General features: G+C 57.7%; 11 protein-coding genes across 11 annotated transcripts; 4 read left to right on the top strand and 7 right to left on the bottom strand.

Moving 5' to 3' along the window:
• Positions 1–396: 396 nt before the first annotated feature.
• On the bottom strand, positions 397–1,404 carry BXZ73DRAFT_89396 (uncharacterized protein; the record flags this gene model as incomplete). The annotated part of the gene is made up of 1 exon (XM_048025256.1): positions 397–1,404. One exon carries the CDS (start codon positions 1,402–1,404, stop codon positions 397–399), a length of 1,008 nt encoding a protein of 335 aa, XP_047878910.1.
• A 510-nt stretch (positions 1,405–1,914) lies between these two features.
• On the bottom strand, positions 1,915–2,924 carry BXZ73DRAFT_89397 (uncharacterized protein; the record flags this gene model as incomplete). Its single annotated transcript, XM_048025257.1, has 3 exons — positions 1,915–2,201; positions 2,254–2,558; positions 2,614–2,924. 3 exons carry the CDS (start codon positions 2,922–2,924, stop codon positions 1,915–1,917), a joined length of 903 nt encoding a protein of 300 aa, XP_047878911.1.
• A 533-nt stretch (positions 2,925–3,457) lies between these two features.
• BXZ73DRAFT_100373 (OHCU decarboxylase-domain-containing protein) lies at positions 3,458–4,180 on the top strand (the record flags this gene model as incomplete). Its single annotated transcript, XM_048014559.1, has 1 exon — positions 3,458–4,180. One exon carries the CDS (start codon positions 3,458–3,460, stop codon positions 4,178–4,180), a length of 723 nt encoding a protein of 240 aa, XP_047878912.1.
• Positions 4,181–4,419: 239 nt separating this feature from the next.
• Positions 4,420–5,296, bottom strand: BXZ73DRAFT_45248 (DnaJ-domain-containing protein; the record flags this gene model as incomplete). The annotated part of the gene is made up of 4 exons (XM_048019474.1): positions 4,420–4,947; positions 5,015–5,076; positions 5,130–5,171; positions 5,233–5,296. 4 exons carry the CDS (start codon positions 5,294–5,296, stop codon positions 4,420–4,422), a joined length of 696 nt encoding a protein of 231 aa, XP_047878913.1.
• A 1,060-nt stretch (positions 5,297–6,356) lies between these two features.
• On the top strand, positions 6,357–7,771 carry BXZ73DRAFT_45319 (uncharacterized protein; the record flags this gene model as incomplete). Its single annotated transcript, XM_048019492.1, has 2 exons — positions 6,357–7,030; positions 7,081–7,771. The coding sequence occupies 2 exons, from the start codon at positions 6,357–6,359 to the stop codon at positions 7,769–7,771; spliced, it is 1,365 nt and encodes a 454-aa protein (XP_047878914.1).
• A 511-nt stretch (positions 7,772–8,282) lies between these two features.
• BXZ73DRAFT_100376 (uncharacterized protein) lies at positions 8,283–11,779 on the bottom strand (the record flags this gene model as incomplete). Its single annotated transcript, XM_048014560.1, has 3 exons — positions 8,283–10,764; positions 10,834–10,979; positions 11,033–11,779. 3 exons carry the CDS (start codon positions 11,777–11,779, stop codon positions 8,283–8,285), a joined length of 3,375 nt encoding a protein of 1,124 aa, XP_047878915.1.
• Positions 11,780–12,115: 336 nt separating this feature from the next.
• On the top strand, positions 12,116–14,498 carry BXZ73DRAFT_45294 (uncharacterized protein; the record flags this gene model as incomplete). The annotated part of the gene is made up of 8 exons (XM_048019485.1): positions 12,116–12,227; positions 12,275–12,436; positions 12,504–12,569; positions 12,620–12,729; positions 12,779–13,214; positions 13,264–13,804; positions 13,853–14,213; positions 14,271–14,498. 8 exons carry the CDS (start codon positions 12,116–12,118, stop codon positions 14,496–14,498), a joined length of 2,016 nt encoding a protein of 671 aa, XP_047878916.1.
• A 1,001-nt stretch (positions 14,499–15,499) lies between these two features.
• Positions 15,500–17,162, bottom strand: BXZ73DRAFT_76725 (uncharacterized protein; the record flags this gene model as incomplete). The annotated part of the gene is made up of 6 exons (XM_048022497.1): positions 15,500–15,753; positions 16,065–16,260; positions 16,312–16,799; positions 16,821–16,836; positions 16,893–17,041; positions 17,105–17,162. 6 exons carry the CDS (start codon positions 17,160–17,162, stop codon positions 15,500–15,502), a joined length of 1,161 nt encoding a protein of 386 aa, XP_047878917.1.
• Positions 17,163–18,022: 860 nt separating this feature from the next.
• On the bottom strand, positions 18,023–18,863 carry BXZ73DRAFT_76726 (uncharacterized protein; the record flags this gene model as incomplete). Its single annotated transcript, XM_048022498.1, has 6 exons — positions 18,023–18,143; positions 18,192–18,222; positions 18,306–18,357; positions 18,413–18,514; positions 18,554–18,696; positions 18,728–18,863. 6 exons carry the CDS (start codon positions 18,861–18,863, stop codon positions 18,023–18,025), a joined length of 585 nt encoding a protein of 194 aa, XP_047878918.1.
• Positions 18,864–19,968: 1,105 nt separating this feature from the next.
• BXZ73DRAFT_89403 (WD40 repeat-like protein) lies at positions 19,969–21,831 on the top strand (the record flags this gene model as incomplete). Its single annotated transcript, XM_048025258.1, has 7 exons — positions 19,969–20,199; positions 20,256–20,369; positions 20,429–20,562; positions 20,620–20,767; positions 20,822–21,084; positions 21,142–21,463; positions 21,514–21,831. 7 exons carry the CDS (start codon positions 19,969–19,971, stop codon positions 21,829–21,831), a joined length of 1,530 nt encoding a protein of 509 aa, XP_047878919.1.
• A 59-nt stretch (positions 21,832–21,890) lies between these two features.
• On the bottom strand, positions 21,891–22,604 carry BXZ73DRAFT_45230 (NADH-ubiquinone oxidoreductase complex I, 21 kDa subunit-domain-containing protein; the record flags this gene model as incomplete). The annotated part of the gene is made up of 5 exons (XM_048019470.1): positions 21,891–21,963; positions 22,011–22,023; positions 22,081–22,245; positions 22,305–22,406; positions 22,460–22,604. 5 exons carry the CDS (start codon positions 22,602–22,604, stop codon positions 21,891–21,893), a joined length of 498 nt encoding a protein of 165 aa, XP_047878920.1.
• Positions 22,605–22,660: the final 56 nt, after the last annotated feature.

The raw sequence follows: 22,660 nt of genomic DNA on the forward strand, positions 1-22,660 counted from the left end.
ATGGGGACGACGAGGACGAGAGGCGCAAGGCGCGAGGGGTCGGGACGAGTTTGGAGGCCGAGGAGAGAGTTGAGGCGGCAGGACTCGGGCTGGGAGCGGGCATCGTCGCCATCTCTCATCTGAATAGGATACGCTCAGGCTGAGTACCTCCCCAGTCGCCCCGGTCTCTGCAGGATGATGTAAGCACACGGCCCGTTATGACCTCCTATTGGCCACACCGCACAGCTTCCCGAAACCCGTCGGCCTCCGCGTCCGACAGACCGTCGAACCACTCCGTCTGGGCCCTCCATATGATGATTTCGAGTCATCTCAGTCTCGTGCGCTCATGTCGCCACTCAGACGTGCGCAAAGTCAGGAGCAGTGTATACACAAGAAGGCAATGAGTACAGCCCTCGATCATAAGCGTACATGCGCAACGTCCTCTCGTACATAAACCAACTCGACGTGGTGCTTCCTGCATAGTCGTTGCATATCCCAGAACAGGTGTGGATCCGGCGTGCCTGCCCGTATGATGACCCGTCCGCCTCTCGCCGCAAACAGCCCGTCCGCCACCGCGTCCTCCAACTTCCACCACAGCATCTGCTCCGACTGGAGGAGGAAGTGCGGGTGGCGGATCACGAGCGTGCGCACGCTCGGCGGCAGCGGCGCGAGCTCGTCCACCCGGGTTGGACGCAGCAGCTCGACCGTCTCCACCTCGGGGCACACCTGCACCATGTCCGCCGCGAACCCCGTCGGCGCTCCCGCGATCGCGAGTCGTCGCACCCTCGGCAGCGTCACCCACGGCTGCGGGCGGCGCGTGTAGAACGACTTGGGGTACGTCTCGCGCGCGTGCGCGCTGCATGCATCGTACTCGATCGAGAGCGACGTCACTTGGGGAGGGAAGACGGAGATGGAGAGTTGCTCGAACGCGTCTTCGTACCCCCAGTTCGTATATCGGAGCGAGATGTGGCGCAGGTTCGGGAGGTGGTTGAGCGTGGACACCATGTTCAGCACCGTCGATATCGAGCTCGTGTCCACCTCGAAGTTCATTTTGATCTCGCCCGGGGTGCCTATAGGCTCATCTCCTGGCGCGCGTCCGTCGACGTCGAATGTAAGGGATTGACATATCTTGTTGGCCAGGAACGACGCTTCCGTGGTGAAGGGATTCGCATGGGCATCGGCGTTTGTGCGTTCGGGAAGCAGTGACAGATAAGTGGAGACATCGAGGGGGGGAAGGTAGGCATGCCTAAGGGCGATGCGGAGAAAGAGGCCGAGCCACATGCGATTGACGAGCGACGCGCTGCGAAACGTCGCTGTACGCTCTGCCGTGGTGAGAGGGGATGCCCATACATCCTCGAGAATGGTCACGATGAGTTCGGGCGGAAGCCACGGCGCTGAGGGAGTCAAGGGGGGTAGAGATTGCATGGGGGTTTGGGGTGGTCGTGTGAACGGGTGAGGAGCGTTTTATCGGACGTACAAATGTTCCTGAGGGCGCGGCCAAAGCGCCCCTTTATCGTTCCAGCCGCGAGGTCGGTGGCGGATGTGGCTCGGATGCCGCTGTCGGATCGACAGCCCCCATTTCCCTCCCGACGGATACGGGAGTGCGAGGGAGGCTGAATCCATGAGGATGATGTTAGGGATGTGGATGAACAAGGCCAGGGCACGAGATCACAACAGTGAGTGGCCAGGGCGAGGTCAACCGAGGTCCAAGGCTAGCATAGATAGTGAGCGCTCCGGGCCGGTCGGACGCCTCGCATGCAACGATGGCTGTTTCATCTCGTAATGTTTCAGCGACCTCAGGACATGAACCCGTCAACGCTGGCTCAAGCGCTCAAGACTCGATGAACAACGCCCGCACTCAGTGGTCTCTGCTTGCATATGTCACTGTCAACATTCTACATGTTCCCAACTGCCGCAGCAGCCTGCTCACTAACGTCAAATCCCCTGTCCTGTCCCAAACTCGTCCACCCGCGGCTCTTCGAATGGTGTATCCTCCCCGACCTCACGTCCAGTCTCCGGCGGCGTATCCGCTGTCGTCGGATCTTCTGTCATTCTCATCGCCTCCTGCGCCTGCCTCAAGGACGCCGGTATGTTTTTCAACGTCCCGCCGCCTTCTGGGGGGCTCGATTCTTTCTTATCTTCTTCCACCTTGCCTTGGAACGGATTGTGATGTCTCGGGATCGGAGTCGAAACATTCGTCTTCCGTGTCGCAATCGATTTCCCTGCAGCATAAGGTCGGAAATGCACTCCTCGTTCAAGCACGGACACACGTACTGAGGCTCTTGACCAGATCGTACCCTTTCAACCTGTCCCTATCGCAGTCCGGGTCGATCGACACGCCCTCGTCGATGGCCACGAAGTCAATCATCCGCGTCCGCAGGAACTTGTCGTACACTGTCCACGGTGCGTCCGGAATCACCTCGTCCACCCACCTGCAGTGCCGCAACACCTCGCATCTGTCTTCGTGCGGTAGGCACGGGTCCAGGCCGTGCTGCTCGCATGCTTCGTCCGAAAATACGCCCACGATGAGATGCACAGACGGGAAGGACAGCTTCGCCTGCCGCAGCTGCAGCACGTCCCTTGGGGGAGAGGTGAGTGGTCTATCGCCCGACACAAGGCTCACATCGCACGTACCTTGGCATCAGCGGCCCAAACATCCCATCCACATATACCCTCCATGTCCTGGCATCGTCTCCCCTACCCCCTGCTAATGATGCGTTGAGCGACCGCTGCACGTACGTCTGGATTTCCTCCGCGGTGAGTTCCACCGTGGCGAATTTCTCGCGCGCGGACGGCAATGGAGCGGGCTCCGCCCCTGCAAAGGGCAGTGGGGCACCGAGGTCTGCGATGCTGGACTCCATCGAGCGTGGGCCATCCGAGATGACGTCGTAGTCCGCGAGGTCGTCTGTGGAGAGGACGGAGAGTGCGTCGAGCGACCGGCGCATGGTGGACGGTGAGTGCCAAGCTTGTGGATGCCGAAGTCTACGTGCGCGAAGTCGTGCTGGGCTCAGGCGTGGTGATAGGTAGGCAGCACGTCGATCGGGGAAGTCGAGCGAGTGCACGGAAAGGCTTGGGGTCAGGGGAGCGTCACAAGCGGCCGAGGCTTATGAGCGCGTGCTCACGGGTCCGGAGGAAGTAACGAGTACCGCCTGCAAACAAGCTTTTGGGCTACAGTACTACCAGGGAAAGCCTGGCCTCGTCATGATGGGGCGTGCCTCGTGCTGAATGGATTCCAACTTGGGTTACAAGTTCCATCCTTATCTGCCGCCGTGACTCGACGCTATCCAGACGATTCCCTCTCATAGCCCCTTGTATTCTTCGATGTAACTTGCCAATGCAATATGTATCGTAATACTGGGGGGTACGGCACCAATATTGTCACCGACGTCAGGCTGCCAATCTAATCAGATACATAGCGCCACAATGGCCTCCGTCGTCGCGCGATCTCTCACTCGGAACACTCACCTGAGCCTCGACCATGGCGCCCAAGATACGCAGCTGGGTGCACTCCGTCAAACCCCTCGGCGACTTCCCATCCGCCGCGCGCGGCGACGCTCACCCTCCATCCGACTCCGCCCCCACCCTCCCCACTCCGCTCGAGACCTTCTCCGACTCCTCTGGGGACAAGTCCGGCCCCCTGGCTCGCGCGCTCGCGCTCCTCTTCGAGCCCTCCCCCATCCTCTACGACGCCCTCGTCCCCGCCCTCGCCGCGTCCATCCGCTCCACCTCCACACCCCCCATCCTCTCGTACACGCACCTCATCGACACCGCGATCACCACGATCGCCGCCTGGCCCGATGCGCAGCAGGCCGCTTTCGTTGCCGCCCACCCGCGCATCGGCGAGATCGCGGGGCTCTCCGCGCTCAGCGCGCAGGAGCAGGCGGCGCGGGCGACGCCGCCCGAGGTCCTCGCGCGCCTCGCGCACCTGAACCGGCTGTACGAGAGCGTCTACCCTGGGTTGGTGTACATCACGTTCGTGAACGGCCGCTCGCGCGAGGAGATCAAGGACGAGATGGAGGACAAGCTTGGAATCGAGCACTCGACGAGCCCGGACGAACCGTCGTCGAACAGTTTGGCAAGCGTGGAGGAAGCGACTGAGAGGTGGACAGGCGAGTTGCGGAGGGCGGTGGTGGATGTCGGGAAGATTGCCAAGGCTCGGCTGAGAGCCTTGGGGGAGGCGGAAGAGGCACAGGGTGCGTAACGCACGATGTTGAACCGGAGGATTGTATCATTGAGGTGTAGCATGGACAAAGCCGAAAATACTCAGCGATGAGTGCGCATGTAGCAGTGTGTAAAGGGTATGAACGACTATGCAATGTGATGGGCTGACGGTACCCGCCAAAGTTGGACATGAACAGAATAGCGTGTTAAATATCCATAAGCCTAGAAGACACACAACATGTTAAGATATTTCACATGGGGAAAGACGTGCGTCCGTGTTCACTCGGCCAAAATCTGAACTGCTTGAGCTTCCTCCTTCACTCGTTCGACCCGTTGCTGCGTGAAGGACATGAGCCCTTTACTTCTTCGGAGCTGGGTTTCGAGACTCACCTTGAGTACCTTCTGCCTCCGAATCTCCCACTCCGGGCACCGTCTCCTCAAGTCACTGAGCATCTCATCCACCAAGGTGTATGTGCCTTCCGGCTCCCCCGCAGCAACCGCCCGCGCGACCTCCCGGTGCAAAGTGAGCTGTTCCTCGATGGTCCTCATCTTCTCCTGGTACCGGAGCTCCGTCTGTGCCAGCGATTCCTGGTACCGCTTCTGGCTGGCGCCGATTTCCTCATGCAGCACCTTCATGCGCTCCTGGTGCCGAGCTTCCGCTTGTTTGTGCCATTCCGCACGTTCGCGCGCAAGGCGAACTTGCACGTCTTCCGGGTTGACGTTGACGCGGCGTTTGACGAAGTTGAGGCCGTTGTCGTAAGCCTTGCGCTTCGCAGGGTCGCTCAGGACGTCAAACGCCGTACGGATCTGAAGGCGCGACGTAAAGCGGCTTGGTGGCTTGATCGCGCACTGGAATCAGGAAAATGGCACTCACGTCTCTGAATTCCGCCTCCGCGGCAGCTATGGTCGCCTCGTCTGAACCAGGAGGCAGCTTGTCTGCCATTTTACCGTTAGCGCACCATTCTGAGATACAGGGTCATTAAACACACCTGGATGGGTTTCGAGGACCTTGAACTTGTAAGCTTTCCGTACTGTTCGCGAACGTCTTCGTCATTCATGGGATCCGAACAAGTCACTGCGGAGAGCACGTACCATCGTCGGATGAAGCTCCCTGGGGAACGCTCAAGATATCATACAGGTTTCGTGTTGTGGCCATATGGCCTGTGGTATTGCTATGAGCAATCCAGACTGAAAGAAACGTAGGGGCAGGGGTGGGAGGTGCGCAAGGGCAGCGAGCAGAGGCAGTTAGCGCGCGGGCACCAAGTCTATGTTCGTTTTTCGCGACCGCCACGTGACCGCGTTCCGACGCGCTTCGGCGCTCACACGCGATGCGGATCACGGACTCACTTGGGAGACGAGATGGCTGCGCACATTGAAATATGCAAGCTGTATTCACGAGACCTCAAGGAGCTATGGGTGTAGATGAGACAATCCAGTGGGTTATGACCTCTGGGGATACTTACAGACGATTGAGAAAGACTGAAGTTACTGGTTGTATCTCTTCGAAGTCTTCTGTGCTTCTCCTTCCCACAGCATGTCACTACGGAAGTTCCAACAAATGCCCCCCGAGAACCTCTCAGGCATCAACATTCCTTCGGGCCGTATCTACTTATAATACAAGAAGGAGGGCAAAAAGGTACTGATACCAAATCAAGCCTAATTAGGACAGACAAAAGGGCCCTGATAGACGGACATGCGTGAGGTCGAGATTGGGGAAACCCTGTCAACGCGTGAGAGTTTCGTACAGGGTATAAGTACTACCTGCCATAACGCCGTCCATTGGCCATCCGAGTCTCCTTGTCATGTCGGCTCTTCCTGTCGTACCACCTCGCCGCCCAGGTCCGTGAGTTCTGGTCCGATAGTATAGGCCTGGGCTGACTATGTTTATGTTCGTGTAGTGTGCCAACGTACTCATTGCTCGTGCTTTCATGGTCCGTTTGAGAGCCAGTGAAGTCTTCGGATAGCTGCGAGTGTCATTCGACAAAGTCACGCAGAGATGGGATACGTTGATCGTAGGCAACGGGAGAAGGGCGGGCTAGCGCAATAAGAAGACACATCCGACCCTGACAGGCAAGACTCAACCAGCCGAGGCCCACGCCCCAACGTATGTAACCCCCCGGCTGGACGCGGTCGCGCGTCGCCCCTTTGCCCCTTCGCCCCTCCACCCCACAATCCCTCCCAGTCGCGCTCCTACCCCGCCTCGTTCAGCTCTCGAAATGGCACGTACTCGAAGGCCTACCCCCTCATCGAACGCGTCCCCTCCTCCACCAGGTTTCGCTCCCTGGAAAGTCCGGAGCAATCCCCCAAAAGTCGTGCGCATCGGCGACATGAAGTTCCACCCCACGGGGACGTTCGAAATGTTCTGGTACTTCGTCACAGAGCGCCACGCCATGTTCCGGAGGAGGTTTGAAGGAGGTGTTAGCCCGTGGACGGAGGACGAAATCCTAGCCAAGTATTCCTTTACCAACGTCTTCCGCGTTCTCGACCGCGCCACACAATATTCCCTCCTCAATGTCATCCAAGTTGGCGATCAGAGCATTCAGGAACAGTGCTTTAGGGTCCTCTTATTCCGCTTCTTTAGCAAAATCGAAACCTGGGAGTTCCTAGAGGAGCGGTTCGACCTCACCTGGCGCAACTTCGACTTGGAGGCCTACGAGAAGGCGTTGATAGAGTACCAGGATGCAGGCAACACGCTCTATACTCCCGCGTACCTAAACACCATCCCCAAGAAACTCATTGGAGGGAAGGAGAACTTTTCTAGGCACCTACGTATTCTGGAGCTTATGATGAACATGGACCTTCCGGGTCGTCTCAAGCGGGTGGAGCACATGCAAGATGCGCACGGTATCATCAGCCTCTACCCTGGGATGGGAGAATTCATGGCTATGCAGTACGTCATTCTCTTCGCTTTCACATATCCTCTCTGACCATCACTCTTAGAGTGCTTCTCGATCTCAACATGACGACCCACTTCAACTTCTTTGAAGATGAATGGGTCGCTCTCGGCCCGGGCTCGTCCGATTGCCTGAAGAGAATGTTCGGTGAAGGCGTGCGCGGCCACGAAGTTGAAGCCATACGTGCCCTCCATGACATGCAAGCGGATCAATTTATACGGCGACACACCGCTCCCGAGAACATTCCATGCCTTTTCGACGATCGCAATGACCGCAAATTTAAGCTCACCATGGTCGATATCGAGCACGCCCTTTGCGAGTGTGGCAAGTATTCGCGCCACGCCCGCCCACAGCCCAGTGACAAGAACGGAGGCCGCAGGTACTCTGGACGTTACCGACAGGTGGCTCTCACCGCGACCATCCCCTCGCACTGGTTTGACCCCGCGCAAGTGTTCGACTACAACAAACCGGATCCTCTGGACGGACGGGACGTTTACGAGGTGTCACACATTGTCGCAGAGAAGAAGGGGCAGAAGAGCAGGGACCGACTGTATCGCATCCGCTGGGTGGGGTGGGGCCCTGAGGCTGATACCTGGGAGCGCCGTAGTGCGCTGGTGGAGAACGCGCCGGATGTTTTGCGTGAGTGGGAGACGTTGTCGAGTGGCATCGCCAAGCTCAAGGCGGATTACGTGGCCCTGGGCGATCGGTACCGCAAATCTTCCAGAAAGCGGACCTGACTTGGTTTGTCCAATATCTTACAGCCGGTAACAAATTGATAGAGACCTCAGCTTTCTGCACATGCACAGTTGGTTGCAGTGGAACTTGCATGAAGCAGCCAGGTTTGCCCCTGCTTGGCTGCACCTGTGTGTGACTGCATTTTTTGAGCCCCACTGAAACCAACTGTGCATGTGTGGAAAGCTGAGGTCTCTATTGTTTTGTTACGAGCTGTAGGTCGTCATCTGTGGACACGTTCTCCTGAAATGTAGTCCAACTCTTTCCTCGGCCACAAATAAATTACTTGCCCTAGATGCTAAAGACAGAGGAACTGGCCACCCTACAACCCCTCGAAGAACGACAAATCCTGTGCCGACAGCCCGCTTTCGTTCGGTTTCGCTCCGTTTGGAATTGCTGCAGGCTTTGTTGTGCCGAAGGCTGATGGCGCCGCCGTTGAACCCCACCCATGCAGCAGTGAGTGCTGTGCGGGCGAGTCCACGCTGGGGCTCCCGGTCAGCAGCGGCGTCCCACTCATCAGTGTTGGGTACTCTCCTCCGCCACGCTTGCCCTGGCCTGCACCGCCCATCCCGAAGGATGCTCCGTTCGGCACGGGTGGGGGAGGCAGCACCTGGGATGAGAATGACGCCGCAAGCGGCGCCGCGGATGTCGCGGGCGAGTCCCCTCCTCCTCCTCCTCCTCGAGAAAGTTCCACGGCGCCTTGCCCGGGCCCCGCAGACCGCCTGCGGGCCCAGGTATCGCAGCGGGTAGCGGCGATGCGGGCGCAGGCCAGCGCTTGCCTGAGCTCGCCGCCGCGCGGTTCATGAGGTCGAGGGTGTGGAGGTGTTCGGCCGCGTGGGACTTTCGCCGCGCGAGCAGGGACGAGCTCGAGGACGCGGAGGAGATTGACGGCATCGAACTTGACGACGACGTTGACGACGGTGGCGGCGACCGTTTCGCCGGGGCTGCCAGCCTTGGCCCGGGTAGGGGCGGTGGAAGGTGCGGCGCGGAGCTCGAGGAAGGCGGTCCCGGCGGCGGCGGCGGCGGCGGCGGCTGTAACGGGGGAGGCTGCATGTTGGCGTACAGCGACGCCGATGGCTTCAAGGGGACACGCGGAGGGTCCGACTTGGTGACCGAGCTACCGAAGAAATCGTCAAAGCCGCTGAACGTGGACGAGGCGTTCGTCGGCGTTAGGAGCATTGTGTCCGACGCGCTGTTCGTGAACAGGGAAGAATTCGTCGACGTATTCGTGACCGAAGTGGACATGGGCGAATCCTGGAAGTCGGCGAAGTCGTCGTCGTCGAGACCGAACGCCGCTCGATTGTTCAAGGAGTCCTTGGACCCTACGGAGGGCGCCGGCGGTGGGGGCAAGCCAAACGATGACGCGCCGTGCACAAGACGATTCGCACGGGCGGGCGGGGACTTTGCTATGGGCGGTGGGGCGGCGGGCGAAGGCTTCGACGCGTCCACTGGCGACTGGAAGTCAGAAAAGTCGTCGTCGTCGAACAGGTTGGTGTTAGGCTGAGCCAGTGGGCGGCGTGAAGGTGTGTGAGGTCCTGAGGAGAACTTCGAGGCCAGAGGCGTCTCTAGCCCGAAAGTTGCTGGCTTATCGCCATCTGGCATTAACGCTTGCGAAGAACCGGGCGGTAATGGACTGGGGGCCTGTTGTACTAGGTGCGGGTATAACTGGCCCAGGGGTAAGGCGGACGTAGGTGATGATGGTGAGACCTCACCGGCCGTCTCGTACGACGTAGAGGACGTTGATGATGCAGACATCGGGCCTGGTTCTGTCGAAATTGTGTTCAACGGAAGAGGGGAGGGAAGTTTCGGCTTGGCGACTTTGATCACGGTGGCGGATGAGATAATGGGCTGGAACGAGGGTGGAGGGGGCAGAGCGAAGCCGGAAGGTACAGAAACTGGAGGAGACTGTGCGCGTGATGCGGGGCGGGGGTTTGGGAGCGCGGACCCACTTGCAACAGATGATGGCCTGGGAGCAAGGCCATTTGAGGGTGTCATAGGTCGTGATGGGGAAATTGGCGGAGCAAGGGTTGGTATGTTTGGCTGTGCGATCGCCGGCTCCACAGTCGCCGCACCAAAGAGGATATCAAGGTCGTTTATAGCCGCTGTGGGAGATATCGACTTTGCCGCAAGGGTTGATGGCAGGCTAGCGGTGCTGGCAGGCCGAAGCGGCGGTACTAATGGCGGAGGAGCCAATGGAGGTGGGAGAACAGGGATCGCCGGTGCACGAGCGTTGAAAAACTGTTCAAGAGCATCGGCGCTCGTGTCTTCATCAACGTCGTCGCTCGCGCTCGGAATGTCGGATAGGAACTCGAGGTCGTCGGAGGAGAGCGCCATGCTTCGGGGGTTTCCGCCGAGGCTACTTCTGCGAGAGAAGCGGTTGAGGAATCGTGAGACCGCAGACGGAGCTTGGGTTTCCCCAGGAAGAGCCAGCGGGTCCGACGCCGTGGTATATGATGTGGTGGGCGGAGGTGCGGTGGGAGCAGGCAGTGTTGGCTGAGGAGCTTCGCTGGTAGGAGAGGTACGACTGCCAGCGGCGGATGGCCGTGCGCTATCCTGGCTGGGACGAGTGGATTCGGCTTTCAGCTCAGCTACGACTGGGCTCCGTGGCTTGTCTATCGACGAGGATCGGCTGCCTGCGCTAGCTGCAGTGGTATTGGCATTGACGGGAGTAGGGGTCTGGCGGCGGTTCCAGAATGAGAACAAACCACTGGACTTCTTGTCCTTCGTCGCGTCTGTGGATATCACTGGAGCCTTCTCAACGATTCGCCATCCGACGGGGACATCGTCTTCCACGACCTCCTTGCGTTCCTTCACTGAGACCTCCCAAGCAACAGAACCCTTTGCCAGTAGGTAATGCGACATCGGACTTCGTCTTGTAATGGGCAGATTCTTCGTCAGCTTGACGGAGGATGCCATTCGTTTCGCAACCAATGTCTGGGAGAATTTCGCGGATGGCCGCAATTCGAGCGCAGGCCGATAAGATTCCGAGAGAGCGGTCCTAATGGTAACAAAGATACCGATACATTACGCTCAGCCTCGCACATTTTTGGATGTATAGCACACTTACAAGCCCGGAACGCCTTCCAAACCACTACGCCGATCGTTGAGCCACGCGTCTTTCTCAGAGGACTTTTCATCAACTTTGGGTTCTGAAAATACTTCCTTGGCAAACTCTTCGCTCTCGCGGACGAGTTTGGCCAGTAATTCCGGAGGCTGGCAATGCGAAGTTTAACCGCAAGTCGATAACGTATACAGAGCATCCATACCACAATACGGTCCTGCTTTGCCTTTTCCCGCACGGCGCGTTCCCACTCATCCACGGGCTCTTCGATTTCCTCCTCCGCATCTCTCGAGTCCGCCCAGGCAGAGCCCCACGGATCCGAGTCTTCAGTAGTTGCCGCGAAGCCCGGAGAAGGCGAATCTCCTGTTGTCAGGCCCGACTCGAACCCTCCGAAGGCATCCTCCGTCGCCGGGATAACGTCGACAGGAATAGGTATCACTTTGCGGTCATAGCTGTGAACAGGTGTTGACTCCGGATCCAAGTGCGGGAGCGACTCTGCGAAGGGCTCTGGTAGTGGAGGGGACGAGATATTCGGAGGCGGGGACGACGGAAGAGGTTGAAATGTGGGAGAAGGCGTACGGGAAGCGGTAGGCTCTTCCTCCTCGACCGGCTCCGCGTCATCTTTAGGCTCTCGAGGATCGCCTTCCGACAAGCTGTCGATCTCGGCGGGGACTTCCGCAGAGAGCGAGGACTTGCCGATTGCGATGCCCTCGTAGGTGCTTGACCCCCATCCGGCGTCATGGTCTGCTTGTGACCAAGAGAGACCTGGACTATGAGAAGGCTCGTCCCACGTAACACCTACGCCCGTAGACCACGATGGCATAGACAAATCGGCTTCCTCGCCATAGGTACTTGTGACTTTAGTCGGAGACCATGAGACGGCGTCGGATTTGAGCGAGGCGGAACCGGTCTCTGCGGGATCACTCCAGGCATTCTGATAGAGGTCGTCCATAGGCGTAACGGTCGTGGGTCATGAGGCTCGCGACGGAGTCGAGAGCGCAGCGGGGTCGTCTGAGAGCGGGGAAGGGCGTTGTGGCGAGACCTGGGGGCAGCGAGCCCGACAGGCTCGGATCCTAGCAGCCGGAGCGCGCACGGGCGTCTGCTCGACATGGCTGATTCGCGGGGTCCCCAGCCGGGCGCGTGGCGAAAGGAGACCCCGGACACGGGCGAGGAGACAGGGGAGCGGATTTCGGGCGATGTTGCTGTCGCCTCTGGGATTCAGACTCCCTCAGCTCGTCCCCGCCTCCGTCGGCCACTATCCGGCCTCTCTTCCCCCCTTCCTCCCGCCATGGACATCCCGTCCATCGAGCATCGAACAATTATCTCTGACTGGGACCTTACCGATGTCCACCTCTGGCTCACCAAGATTGGTTTCCCGCAGTACGAGCAGCAGGTCAAAGGTACATTTCTTCTTTGCGATACCGACCTACTTCCGACCGAGCGCCAGAGCACAACATCAATGGCGAGGTCCTCTGCCTTCTGGACCCAGAAAGTCTCAAGGAGATTGGCATTGCAACCATCGGCCAGCGACTGGCCATCTTGAAGGCGGTATACAATGTCAAGCTCGCCCAGAACATCCGTATTGAGCCCGACCACTACGTTCCTCCATGTGCGCCCCTTCGCCTTTTTGCTCGTCCTTCCTCTTTGGCTGAAAATGTAGTGGCACATCTCTTTAGCTGAGGCGGAGGAGCGGCAAGAGAATATCAGTGTCGAGAAGTTGTACAGTATAGTCAAAGATCAGAGTACGCGTTTCCTCCGCCGACTTGAGCCTTCGTACTGACGTGGCTGGCAGGCGATCGCATCCGTGTCGTGGAAGAGGACAACAGGAGATTGAGCGATGCGCTCAACAGCTGCCTGGAGGATCTCCACCAACTTCGCAATGTACCGACTAGGTCCCAGCCAGTACGTCTTGTTTCGTTACTCCAGTCATGTGGCATAATATTGGTAGCAGGTCGAAGCCGAAAGTCCCGTGCGCTCACATTCCTTTAAATGGGCTTCATTCGTGAAGCCTTCTTCCAAATCTCCCACCAAGGCCACCGCCGAGGTTGAATCTCCTCAACCTTCGCCACAGCGCATGGAACATGATATTCAAAGTTCACGACAAACGTCCACTGTGTACTCGGACAAATCGAGAAATACTGGTGCGACCCTTCTTGGTAGCGAAGCCTCCACGAGTCAGCACGCATCCTACTCAAGTTCGAACACCTTATTGCCAAACCCACTACCCTCCCGGCCGCAACGCCAAGACAGTTCGGACAACCTGAAGAGCTTCAAAGTCAGTCTCGATGATCCGGCATGGAAGGTCTTGCCTGCGGCTTTGAAGAAGTACAAGATCAACAATGACGACTGGCAGAATTACGCCATGTTCATCTGCTATGGAGCACCAGGTAATCGAGGAAGCCAAGGTCATGTCACCACAACTGACACAATCTATAGGGAATCGCATTGAACGGTGCTTGAGCTATGACGAGAAACCGCTATTGCTCTTCCAGAAACTCAAGGATGCCAAGAAGAACCCCGTCTTCATGTTGAAACATATCAAAGATATTCGTTCTCCTATTGCTGTTGCTCAACAGAAACAAGCTGCTCGAAAGGCGTCGGCTACGACAGACGGTGGATCAGCGAAGTCAACCCCTACCCCTTCACATGGACTTGTCTCGTCCCCCGGTCAGGATCGCGGCCGACCACCGAAGTTGCAAGTCAACAGCCAGCTGCCACATCAGACACCCGGACTTCTCACTGGGGTTCCGAATGGGCAGTCAGGGTGGCCGGAGCTCATGTCGCCTCTTGTGGAAAGCAAGCACGAGTCCGGACCCGATGGGAACAAGACTCAGAACGACGGTGTCAATGGCGCAGAAGGCTCGGAGGCAGCTACACCGCCGGTACTACGGGAAATGCCGCCAGCAACGGAGGTGTCTTATGCCGTAGCCATCTATCCTTACATGGCGGAGCAAGAGGACGAGTTCGATGTCGTCGTGTGAGTATTATCGTTATTCAGTCACATATCGGCACTAATACACAGCAGTGGTGATACGTTCATCATCGTATCAAGAGCGAGAGGGTGGTGGGTGGTACAGCGCGACCCAGCCGGCGCGGGACAAGTCGAGCAAGATCCATCCAAGCAAGGTTGGGTGCCCGCAGGCTGCCTACTAGAAACCAAGGTCCCCGTCTCTGTTGCGATTGCAGAAGCGACTGCGCGCGGTGGCGCAGGTTCTTCGCCGCCCTTGTCGCCGGCAGGCACAACTCCTATTTTGCCTTTGAGCATTCTCTCGACAAGTTTCCCTGGCATCGCATTGATGGATTATAAGAGGAAAGGAGAAGAGGAGCTGGATCTCCAGAAGGATGACTGTCTACGTGTATTCAAGCGTTATAACCACTGGTCATATGTGAGTGTCCTACCGCGATGTCTCCGTGACTCGCACTCATTTTTACTTGATCAACAGGCTGTTAAGGAGGACACTGGCGATCGTGGATGGGTACCATCGTGGTTCATTGGCAAGGTTCCTTCGTCTGGAGGCACGCCGGCGACGCCGAATGCCAGTACCGCCCCCAACCTCACCGTGGGCGACGCAGATGCTTCGTACCGTGACCTCACCGGCCAGCAAGCGCAAGTATCGCCGATGTCGTCAGCATTCCCTCCCATACAGTCACGAGTAACGACAGTAGTCTAGTCTCGCTGTTTTGCACTCTCAGATGGGTTTCTCTTCCACATCGATCCTCTCACGACCTCTCACGACCTGCATCATCGCTCCTATCTCGTTTCGCCCGCGTCGGCTGCTCATCTCATCCCATTTTGCATCCTCGCATCCCCCTTCCGACGACCTCCGTCTACTCAACGCCGCTCCTTGACGTATTCGCTTTCTCTACCTCCTCTCTCCTCACCACTGAAATGGCCTGCTAATGTCCACTTCCCACGACGACTGTCTGCATTCATCGAGTGACCCTCGCGTCGATTGTATCCTCTACTTCATTTACATGGCACACAGATTATCCTCGTGTCGCAGCCGCTCCCTGGAACGCATCTCGTCCGTTGCATCTAGTATCCCGTGGGATTTACAATCGCTCTTCCCAGAGTACTGTCCCCTTCCACTCTCTCCCTTCTCCCCCTTGTTTGCTGCTGTGGGCATAGCATTCATCGCACGTTATGGCTTCCTAGTACTGTACCAGTAGTATATATATTTACAGCTCCTGATTGGCCGGTCGCACCCTATATCGAACGCGAACGTCTTATTCGTATATGTGGAAGGCTCCAAAGTGACTAGACGGTTGAAATATTGGATACATCAGGAAGGAAACCGTAACGCATGTGTGAGGGGAAAAGCTAGTGTAAAGCAGGGCACAGTACTTACGACAACTCGACAGCTCATAAATTGGCGGGCAGGATCAACATGTGAGAGCCATGGTACAAGAAACGCGTTTGAGAGAACGTGGATCGCAGCAGCACTTCGATCGGCCGGAGTGCGGTGCTGTTCGGTGCGGGCAAAGCCCGTTCCACAGCACCCGCCTCCCATCACTAGCGACCTGCCTTACTACATCTCCGTGGCAGGATGCCGACGAAACGGACGCACCGCACTTAGTCTGCTGAGCCTGGGTAGAAGAACACGAAGATAGTCGGTCAGAGCTCCGCCGCGTCTCGCGACCCCCGCGACGCATCCGCCGCTTCGCTCCGCGCTCACCATCCGCGCCAGCCCTTGTGCTGGGGCTGCTCCTGCCCTTGCGCCCCGTTCCCACTCCCGCTGGCTCGTTGCGACGACGTACGGACGCGCGGCTGCTCATACGCGAAGTCCCGGTGCTTCGGCGCGCGAGGGTCGACCGGCTCCGCGGGGGAGTGGGAGTGGATCGAGTGGTGGTGGCGGCGGTGATGGTCGTTCGGGACGACGGGGGTGAACGTGGCGCCGTTTTGGTCGGAAGTCGAGGTCGGGCCGTCTGTGAGTGGTAATGAAGGAACGGTCAGTGGATCCAAACAGCGCAGAGTTGCAAGAATGAAGCGCACAGGTAGGGAGGGTGTGACTCCGCCGGGGGCCGTCAGTGGGGACGACTGGCTCATGGCCGTGACGGCCATGAGAGCGGTTGGAGTGGTGACGAGAAAGATGAGATTCATAAGGCGGGTTTGGAGGTATTGCTGGTAAAGGTGGGACTTGAACCTGGCTCTGGCTCTGGTTGTGAGCGTGTCTGTGGGACGACCCTGGAGACTGTCGTAAGCAAGAGAAACGCCCCTATGATACAAAGATACCTACAACCAGCTATTGGGACAGAGAAGGATTTGGGAGCTTCAACGGCGGCGGGTGAACGCGAGGCGTCCGCAGGGGCAGGAGGCTGGCGAGGTACGCCATTTGAGTGACGGGTATCCTCTGGAGAGCCGCTTCGCTGCTCGACTCCATTGACCGTATACTTATCTCCTTCTGGAGAAGAGTATGTGACATGCTCGTTACCCTTTCAGAGCAGTCAACATCTGAAGACACTATGGTGCGGCGAAAACTATACCTGCGGGTCGAATCTCCTCGTGATCGTCTCAGTACGTCCGTTGATCGAGCGCATACTTGTGCTCGTCGAAACCCAATGTCCATTGCCTCCCGAGCTAATATTTGAACTGTATATGCGTGTGGAGATTCCCGGGTGCACGCTCTGGCGTCCCGCCAGCATTGGTGCGCCAATAAGCGCGTTGAACGGCGAACCGCCGAACATGGGGCCTCCGAACGGATCTCTGGCATGTCCGAAGGGAGAAGTGTGAAAAGCGGAGGCGCCAAACTGGCTCCGGAAGAAGGGATCATCGAAAGGTGACTGCATGAACGGGGTCCCACCAAATTCGCGCACGAAAGCAGCTTCGAAGTCACCGAAGAGGGCGTTGAAGAGCTCGAATGGGTCCGTGAATGCACCACGTCCACGAGGGTTGGCGAAGGAGGGGCGAGAAAAGAATGGATTGTTCGCGAACGGGGTGTTCGTGAACGGGTCACTGCTGCGAGAGGTTTGTTCTACGGGAGGTGGCCACACACCGTGCTTGTCGTACAACTATGCCGGGGGTTGAGACGATATACAAGAGGGAAGGAGAGGGGAGGCATGCGTACCTTCCTATTCTCAGTGTCGTTCAGGACCTCGTACGCGTTGTTCACCAGCCTGAATCGCTCCTCCGCCGCCTTCTTCTCCTCGGCAGTCACGGATTGCGGGAGACGATCGGGATGCGTTTGAAGAGCCATTTTACGATAGGCCTTCCTCACTGAAAACGGTAAAGGAGTTAGCGAGTGGCACAGTGTATGCATGTATGAGTGAGTGGACTGACCCTCTTCCGACGTTGCGTCCTGCTTGATGCCGAGAATCTCATAGAGATTGGACGCCATGGTGGCCTTTCGAAGTGCGTAGAGAGAAAGAGGCAGCTCACAGGAAGTGGCGTTGGTCGGAGGCACACACGGATAGCTAAGAGGGACACAAGGATGTCTGCACACAGAAGCAGCTGATGGTGGCGATCGAAGCTTGTGCGCGAGAAAACGCTCGAACCCATCCCCAGCGGCTTTCCGACACGATGATGACGCATGTCTGGCTCCATTGGCGTCCGGGTACACGGCCCGGGTGCAGATTTCTTACGAGCGCTCGCTTTGGCAAGGAACCCGCTCCGCATCAGCAAAACGGGGGATTCGAAGATAATGCATCGCAGTGCGTGATCAACGGCCGTATTGCATGGTAAGTAATCGCAAGACAGATCACGTATGACAGGGTGGTAGCCGTAGACGGCCATCGGTCGTCTGGCATGGCAATCTACCGCCTGCTAGACGCCGGTTGGTCGGACAATTGTCTTCTCCCGCCGCACAATGTAATACATGAGGGGGCCGATGGCAATACACGAGGGAGACAATGGCAATACCTGGCTGCACGCATTGTAGTTGTCCGACCATACACAAGGGGCGACATGGTAATCTGACACAATGATTTTAGACCCTTGTCATATGTTGGGATGTAAGACCGCATTTTGTAGCACACACAGGTTGCCGCTGGTTGGATAGTGGTCGATTAAAACACGCATTAATCATTCAGAAGAAGCTATCGGATCATGGAAAATATAATACGAGACTACTGGAGATGTGGAGACACAAGAACGAAAGTGAATCACGAGCTTTCCGCACTTTGAACATACATGATTACATCTGTAAAATGAGACGGTGAGCGAGTGCTGCCGTAGACAAGTGCATACCATACATACCTGTCAATCGTCGCCTGACGCGTCGCCGACAGGCTCCTCGGTGTCCCAGGTCTCCTCTTTGCTGTCACTCTCTTCGAGCATCTGATCGCCTGTGGTCGGGGGACAGTCTGCATCGGAAGCGAACCTGCAAAATACGTCAGAAGACGCCCGAAGACGTGACCGAGGAGCTCACCAAAGCAGCAGTAGCGACGACGGAGTACAGCCTGAAGCTGTTGGCGTCCATGGCCGTCCCTTCCGCAACGGACTTCCGGCCCGGCTGCTTCCAAGTTCCGAGTGAGTAACCCACCCGCATCGCCGCAGATCGCAGCCGCCGGGTTGCCGTGCAAGGCCTTGTAAGCCTGCTAACAATATGCAACTGTCAATTAAGATGTATGGTAAAAAACCGACGCTTACCTTGAGTATCAACTGGCCCGGGGCAGGCGGGCGGGCGCCGTTGAGGAGCCCTTTACGAGCTCGTGGCTTGGTCGGGTCGACCTCACTCAAACTCTCGCTGTTCTACATTCAGAGAATGCACGACGAGGAGGCGACGAGGACCATCGGCACGAGGACCTGGTGCATTGGCTGAGCGGCAGGGGCGGGATGTGGCTCTCCTTCGAGAGGCTCGACCGGAGCAGGGTGCTTGCCGTGAGTCCGACTGGAGGCACCAAGGGCAGCCTGATCGCACGATTGGACCTCAGCTAGACACATTTGAATGAATGGGCTACGTACCGATGTGCGCCTGATCCCATTCTCTGAACCACCTGCCACCCGGGGACTGGGTGTGGTGGAACCCGGTCGCCGTGTCCGACTCGCCCCAGGCGTTGCATACACGTGCAGTCTGTGAGAGGCTGGGGAACTTGACCATGATCAGATGAGAGGAGGAGAGGGAGAGGGAGATATCGCACCAGGTATGTGCTCTTCATATACCTGACTGTGAGGCGAGTGGCATCGGGAGCGACGATGGCGGTTGCGGGAGACGTTCAGTAGACGCGCAGCTCGCGCCGAAGCGTCTTGTTTGCCCTATTGTCTGCGCGGGCGCTGATCGCGCGCAATGGCCCCCACTTCCATCTATCATGAGTGCAATCAGATCATGGTAAGTCTTGGACTCGGACTATTCTCCGTTTCCGACCGCCCCCGCCCCGACTCGACCGCCGCCTCCGCGCACACCGACGGCACGCCCCGCCCCCGCCCCCGCCGCGCTTCGACCGCTGGGCGCTCCCGCGCCTCACCGCGCTCGTCCTCCTGCTCGTCACGCGCGTCCAGCCGGGCGTGCTCCGCGCGCACCGTGCCGCGCTCACCTACCTCGAGTTCCGCGACCACACGGAGATGGGCCCCCGCGACGACGAGCACGAGGACGGCGCGTCCGGCTCCGCCTCCCCCGTGTCCGCCACCTCGTTTTCGAGGGCCGCGAGAACGACGTCTCGACTCTCGGACGCGGACCACCTCCCGCCCCACCCGAACCTCGCCTTCGTCGACGTCTGGGTCTCCACCCCGCGCCGCGCACTCGCCTATCGCCCCCACGCCCGCCTGTGCGCATGCTCGAGCCCCGTGTCGAGGATGTGCACGGAATGTACAACACCGTGCCTCAGGGATGTGCAATATATATAATGTGCCTACCAGTATTCCCACCCCACCATACGTTACCATACATGTCAAACCCTCGTCTTGCAGGCGTTGGTCTATCTCCCATATGCCATGATCTGCAAGCAATAGTAGAGCAGATAATTGATTGTCATGTATTACCATCAGCCGTCCAGCAGACAAAAGACGGCAAGTCCTTATCAGGAAGCGCCAAGCGCGGTCAGACGCCCCGATGCGTGGCAAGAAGATACGCCCTTTGCTGATGCGTCCGTGGCCAGCCCTGGCTGCGCTGCTCCTGCTCTTGCTCCTGCTCCTTCTTCACTCTGCGCCACGTAACTAACGCAGACACATCTCATAAGAGGTAGCTTTTTTCCGAAGCAACATCCACCATGCGGCTCCACGAGTCTGTCCTTTGCGCCACCGCTCCGGTTGCTTCAGGGTCAGGTGCAGGCACCTTGTCTCTCCACGACATTCAGAATGGCACATCTCTCGCTTCATGGAAGCAAACCTCTTCAAACGTGCACTGCACAACAACGGTGCAATCTCGGGATGGACAAGGGGGCTTCATGCTCGCGGCACAACGAGACAAATCTATTTTGCACGTGTACCACTTCCAAAAGGTGCGTGGTCTTTTCTGGTTCGCTCTTAGAAGTTGTGCCAACGATTGCCGCTGTAGGATCAGCTTGCGTTGAAAATCGTCCTTCCAGAGAAACTGGCGGCGCTCGCTGCAGATCCGAGCGGGAAGTATTGTGCAGGTGCGACAACTCAAGGCCGAATATTTCTCTGGGAGGCGCGTATGCTCGGTAGTCATCTCATGTCGTGTAGTAACATCGTTTATCAATATAGTAGGTTGCCTCAGGGATCATGTTCAACTCATGGGATGCGCACTACCGCTCTATAACTGTTATGTGCTTCTCGCAAGACGCAGCTGCTCTCATCGCCGGTAGTGAGGATTCTGGGGTCAGCGTGTGGTCAATTGCCAGGTCAGTCGTTCGTGGCTCTCTCAATGCACAGCACCATGACAGTAACGAGATTTTCAGGCTTGTCGACAACGTGCTGCAGGATGAGTTGCCAACACCATATTGCGCTTTCACCGACCACACCCTGCCCGTCACCCACATCGTCTGCGGCGTCGGGTCTTTCCCAAAATGCCGTATCCTTACGGCTTCCACGGATAACACAGTGAAGGCAAGTCCTAGTACGCCATGAATACCATCCATCGGCAACTTAAGAATTCTCTAGATGTGGGACCCGGCCTCAAAGACTCTACTCACAACGTTCTATTTCCCCCAACCAATCGCTCACGTTGTTCTGGATCCCACGGAACGGATGTTCTTCGCCGCCTCGTCAGATGGTTCCATTCACCAGGTCAACCTCTTCCGCCAACGGGAAGACAAGTTCAGCCGGGTAGCAATAGAAGCAGTTGGAGGCGCAGGTATCAGCGACGTAATCCGCGTCAACGAACCTGGCTCTGCCTCTACGAAGCGTAGGCTGATTTCTGTTGGGTACGCTTCCCTCCCAGTCCCTTAGACCTAAGTGAATCTGACGTAGTGGCTTCGCAGGGAGCCCGTATCAGCCATGACGTTGTCACTCACGTCATCTATCCTCCTCGTTGGTACGACCACTGGGCTCATTCACATGTACGACGTGGCGTCGCACCAGCTTCTCCGGACGTTGTCGACACACAAAGGGATGGCGATCACATATTTGACGACCATGCTACGCCCTCCGGACCTCATTGGGCACATTAGTCTATCACTGGGTCCCGCTGGTAACGGCAGCAAGGAAAGCATTCCAGTCCGGCCCGTCGCACCCTTCCAACGCATACGTGACGCGAAAGCGCGCGAAGCTCACGAAGTAACGATGATGCTACCCCAGACCAAGGTACGCCCTGTCCTTCGAAGTGCCCACCTCGGGAACTGACTCGACTGTAGACCACTCCAAACGCATTCTTCTCATACTCCAGTGCTGAGCTTATCAACGACCATGCGTTCTTCGTGCAGCCACCATCCACTGCCGACGCAACCCCTGGGGTTGCTCTGCAGTCGAGGGTCACTGAATTGGAAGGAGAAGTCGCTCGTTTGAAGGAGCAACTTGGAAAGGCCAAGGGGATTAACGACGTGATGTGGGAGTCCGTGGTGCAGCGCTTGGTTGCTGAGAGCAAAGACCAGTCGAATGGTGCAGATGAAGACGTCGCGATGACTACGAATAATGGACAGGAAGGTCGTCGGAGAAAAAGGAATCGCACGTAGAGCCTCTACGTATGGGCATTCTGGCGCGAGAGCAAAAGACTAGCATTACCAGTCACTATCTACGAAGACTCTTCCGTCGGCTTGTACTTCGCCTCGTCTGTACCATGGTGCTGATGCTGGACCAAGTTGATCCTGTGGAATGTAAGCGAGACAATTTGTATGGAGGTGATGATACTTACATGGGGAAGGCGGCTGGAGGCATCGTCTCAGCATTGTGATGACAACAGAGAAGGGGACATCGTCACGTACAGAACTTGAGCGCAGAGAAGACAGAGTTGCGGTACGCAACGCCCTGCACCCATTCCGGCTGGTCGGAGTGGCCGTACAGAGGGAGGCCACGCTTGGCACGGTCGGACAATTCCTCGAAGTCCTTCTCTTGCTCGCGCTTGTTCTCAGTCCAGCCCCAGAAACGCACTTGCCGCGCAGTATCTGGTGAGCATAATAGGCAACACGCGCCACGACTGACTACTCACAACTTGAACGTTGGTAAGCCATGAGGAACCCGCCTACGAAGCCAAATACCCCACCAAGGCGGAGAGCACCCTTCAATTTATGCCCGCTGGGCTCCCACTTGTCTATAACAGCCAGTTCAGTGACGATAACAAGGTGAACCATGCGTGTAACGCACCCCAAGCATACAGTAGGCCCGGGAAGGCGGCGGTCATCCCCGCCCATGTCGCGTAGTCAGATGGGCGCATGTAGCGAATAACACGGCCAGCATGGGGGTCCGCGTCGATGAGCGGGAACGGTGTTTCGACCGTCTTGTCCGGCATTGTGGGCAGCGATGAGGAGGATGAGTGCTGGGAGCCAGTATGGGAGAAGGACGTGA

This window comes from Epithele typhae, assembly GCF_022376455.1.
Source record: "Epithele typhae strain CBS 203.58 chromosome Unknown BXZ73scaffold_17, whole genome shotgun sequence".
Classification (NCBI taxonomy): domain Eukaryota; kingdom Fungi; phylum Basidiomycota; class Agaricomycetes; order Polyporales; family Epitheliaceae; genus Epithele; species Epithele typhae.